The sequence below is a fragment of the Tyto alba genome, unplaced genomic scaffold, assembly GCF_018691265.1.
Source record: "Tyto alba isolate M040663 unplaced genomic scaffold, T.alba_DEE_v4.0 Super-Scaffold_2, whole genome shotgun sequence".
NCBI lineage: Eukaryota > Metazoa > Chordata > Aves > Strigiformes > Tytonidae > Tyto > Tyto alba.
Window position 1 is genome coordinate 39,711,672 of NW_024881282.1, and position 4,175 is coordinate 39,715,846.

At 47.6% G+C, this 4,175-nt stretch overlaps 1 protein-coding gene across 1 annotated transcript; it reads right to left on the bottom strand.

Annotated features, from left to right (window-relative positions):
• Window positions 1–480: 480 nt before the first annotated feature.
• On the bottom strand, window positions 481–1,848 carry SNRPF (small nuclear ribonucleoprotein polypeptide F). The gene is made up of 4 exons (XM_042792931.1): window positions 1,649–1,848; window positions 1,385–1,510; window positions 1,157–1,221; window positions 481–600 (listed from the first exon to the last, which is right to left on the bottom strand). Exons 1-4 carry the CDS (start codon window positions 1,649–1,651, stop codon window positions 534–536), a joined length of 261 nt encoding a protein of 86 aa, XP_042648865.1. The 5' UTR covers window positions 1,652–1,848; the 3' UTR covers window positions 481–533.
• Window positions 1,849–4,175: the final 2,327 nt, after the last annotated feature.

Here is a 4,175-nt window from a genome sequence, read left to right on the forward strand (position 1 = left end):
TATTCCTGCGGCTCCTTCAATCTACTCGGTGATGCAGCTTCAAGTGACACAAGACAGTCACATACACATGGTGAAATGTTCTTCACCTTTTCTTATATGCTGGTCTGCATTCAGTGTAGCTACCTGACGGCAGAGTGCTGACACTGATGCTAAACTGAGCTGGTACATGGATGAACCATCTATTTTCTTTTGGAGTACGCAACTTGGAAGATTTAGTTTATTCCAGGGATCACTTAAATTCAGATATTTCCCTTGGCATTTGTTGACACTGGTAATACTTAAAAGTTGTGGGAAGTTGGTTTGTTTGTTTGCTTTTAATATTCAGTTTTCATTCTAATATTTTCAGTTTTAAATTGAAATAATTGCCTCTTCCTCCAGCATTATTTTTTTGGAGACCACTAAAAGATTAGAGACCTTTTCGAGAGTTAACTTCCCCATATTAAAATACAATGAAAAAGTAATAAACACATTGTTAACAAATTATGGAAAAACAAACAAAAAAAAAAAAGTTTATTTCCAGATATACAAAACACCTATTCTCTCATCTCCCCATCTTCTTCTTCTTCTTCCACACCTCTGATGTACAAAACATTATTGCACCTGTAAATAGAAACAATTAGTTCCCTTAACTATAAGTGTTTTAATTTTCCACCTCTTACATACACTAGGCATTTCCCCGCTGGAGCGTAGCCTGGCAACAGCCAAATTCCACATAACAAATTGCTGCTTTTGACCTTATACAGCTTTCCACAGACTTCGTAACAATTGCAAAAATACCAAGTTTATAAAAGCAGTAACTGGTTGACAATGCTGTACAAGAAATTCTGACTCCTGAGCTAACAGTTCTGCTCAAGTTTAATTTCCAAGCATGCAAAATAATTTCAGTAGCCGAACACTATATACTCCACTAATGCCATTAGACTAATGGATTTACAATAATCTGGAGAACTAAGATATTCAGTTACCCAAAAAAGAGATTGTTAATACTTCTTCATATTTCAAATTTCATTTTTCTTCCCGCCATTACCTTCACGTAAGTGCTACCTTGACACCTAGCATCTTAGACAAGAAACGCAGCATGTAGCAACCCAAGTTTTAATGCAAGTGACAGGAAGATGTCAAGAAACCCTACCTCGGCCATAAATATCCTAATTACCTTATCAAAACTTCGCCCAGGTGTCCAGACAACGCACCGTCTATATACTCCTCTGTGTTGGCAAGCTGGAGAAGGAAACGAGCAAACCCCACAGTGATCAGAAGAGGCTTCGCAGCCCGGGGGAGGCGCCGGGGCGACCCCGCTGCCCCCCCGACAGACGCCCAGAAAGCGCCCCGCTCCGCCCGGCACCTTCCCCCCGGCACCGCACCGGCAAGCCCCGGCCCTCACCTGCATGTTCATGTAGCCGTCGACGGAGACGAGGTAGCCCTTGTACTCCATCCCCCACTTCAGCTTCACCATCACCGGTTTCCCCGTCAGCCCGTTCAGGAAGGGCTTGGGGTTGAGGGGCAGGCTCTGCCGGGGAGAGCAGCCGGTCAGCGCCGCGCCCGGCCCCGCCGGACCGTTAACGGCCGCGGCTCCCGCCGCCACACCACACACACCCCCCTCCCCCCAGCCCCCCCTTCCCGCGCGCGGCGCGAGCACCGCCCTCACCATGGCGACGCGGCCCAGCTACACGCAGGCCCACGCGGGAACCCCCTCGTGCGCCTCCACGGAGCTGGCGTGAAAACGGGAGGCAGCGCCGCTCCGACTTCGGCTTCGACTTCCACTTCCGGGGGCGCCGCTCCCCGCTCTGACCCCTCGCTCGCGCCGCGCTTTACAATAGGCCGGGGCGCGTCCGTCCGTCCCCACCCGCACCGCGCGCGAAGGAAAGAAGCGGGGCTGTCCATTGGCTCGGCGGCGCCGTCGGCCTCTCTCATTGGCCGCGCTGACCGACCGCCCTCCCCCTTTTTCCCCACCAATCTTGGGCGCTTCGTGCGTAGTGGGGGCGCCGCCATCCCGGGGAGCCCTGAGGGGAGTGGGAGAGGAATAGAGGAGGAGAGGAGGGGGGCGCCATTCCTTCCCTCACGGGTTGTGGCCTCCTCGCCGCCCCGCGGGGTCGGTTTCACCCTCATTTCAGGGTGGGGGATGCAGAGCGGCAGCCGCCCCCCCACTTCTGCGCAGTCGAGTGCGGGCGTGTGCGCGCCTTTCCCGTCAGGGCCCCGCTCGCTTCCCGGCGAGAGGTTTCGCGGCTCCGGGGGCCGCGCTGGGCCCGGCAGCGGTTCCCTTCCCGCTCCCCGCGAGGCGGCAGTGCTCGGCAACCGGAGGCTCCTGGCACTCCGCCCCCCGGCGCTACCTGCTAGCCCTTGCAGGCAGTGAAAGCCTGGAGACATCGATGCGTGTATAAGAAGAAATTTGCACTCCGGCACGTTTTCGTGACTCCACGTGCATGGGGCGGGGGGAAACCCGAGAGTTTAAAAGATGAACGGGTGATGTCCTTGCCAGTGTGCAAGTGATCTGCTCAGTCTTGACTCCCAGTTGAAGAGGCTGCCAGAGCTTTTCTTGGCTGTTGAGAGCATCAGCCTCTTCACGAACCATCAGTCCTGCTCTGGCTATAATTTCTGATTCTTAACCCATGACAGGAAAATATGTTGAACCAATGTTTACCATTTTCTAATTTGTCACGTCTACACTAATGTCATGTTTTACTCTATGTCTGAAATCATCAAATGCCACAATGTGTATCTGTGTTCCTCTGTATGGCATATTCCTTTCATCTTTAGATACTGAATGTGGACAGCATACATTCAGGAACTAACCTTTCTGTAACAACTATTTTATTTTTTGTGCACTTTCCAAATGTCCGTCTAGTGCCCTGGTGTTAAAGCAAAACCATCATCACCTGAAAATGGTGAAAGTAAAATTAGAGCGTTTAATGCTGTTAACAACCTACCTTCTCCAGATCCAGACTGTCTTTGTGCACAGTGGCAGCGATACATTTGTGGATGAGTAGGAGTGAATAAGAGTTTGAATTTTAATTATTTTAAAAAGTATGCTTGGATACGTGTTTCCATGATCATTAGGAATTAGTGTGATTTTCTTTTAGGGTGTATTGGATGGTCTATGACAATGACATCAAATTTATAACAGTCTTTCTGCTAACAAGATTCACTGTGGGCCAGCTGAAAGAGTAAGTTCTAAGATTTCTGTAAGGAAGTCTGTGTTGGGACTATATAGGAAAAGCATGAATTCAACAGGAAATGGTATATATATCAAAATTTTTCATGCCACTTGGAGGAAAGAATAGCTGATTTCAGGTGATAACATATAATGTGACAACGCAGTGAACTTTAGAGTGAGTGTGTTGGATAAAATCATATTGTGGGGGTAATTTTTGCACTTTTGACAATTGCCAAGGATAAATATGTATATCTGTGAATGGCGATACAACAGGTTTGGTATGTTATCTGTAAACAGCACTTATTATTTTTACATATTGAAACAATTTTGATTGCATCTCCTAATCATGTTGGGAAAACTTTTTGTGTACTGAGAAATACAGGAGCAATTACATTCAGCTTTTAATACAATGCTTCTCTGACAGATGAGTAAATATTCCAGCCATGTTGTTACAAAGTTATCAAAAACCTGAAGTTTTTCCCAGGGTTATAGATAACAGCATAGAAGTTGGAGAGCAGGAGTGCTTGACTTCCAGTTTCATAGTCGGTGCATGAAGTCAGTAATCTCATCAGCTGTAGGCTGGGTCTGCAGCGATCTTGTGTGGCGGTAGGGTGGGAAGGAGTACTGAAAGCACAGAATGTGTGACTACATCTGATGTAGTTAACTGGATAACTTGGTTAACCAGGAAACAAAATAACTTTTTTTTTTTTTTTCCCCCTGTGAGGAATTTGCTGTTTACCTTGTTGACTGAATCAGTCTGACTCAGACAGTTTGCTTACATGGGTCTTCTCCTGACCTTTAGCACAGGGGTGAAGTTCACCTTTTGTCCTCTTTGTGTTTCCCCGCGTAATAGGGGAAGTAATCGTTTGCATACTTCTCTGCCTTTGGGCCAGAGTATGTAGGCTGCTGCTCAACAGGAAAGAGTTTTTGTCAGAGATTAATACAAACCTTAGATCTTGGATGGATGGATAGGATTTTCTCTTACAGCTTAGGGCTGGAAATTTAGCACAACTGCCTACAC

Excerpts from the sequence above, each read along its gene's own strand:
- SNRPF (XM_042792931.1), bottom strand. Across the intron at positions 1,222-1,384 it reads ACGGCTACATGAACATGCAG|CTTGCCAACACAGAGGAGTA; the intron begins GTGAGGGCCGGG and ends TTCCTTCTCCAG. Across the intron at positions 601-1,156 it reads CTGGGCGAAGTTTTGATAAG|GTGCAATAATGTTTTGTACA; the intron begins GTAATTAGGATA and ends TTCTATTTACAG.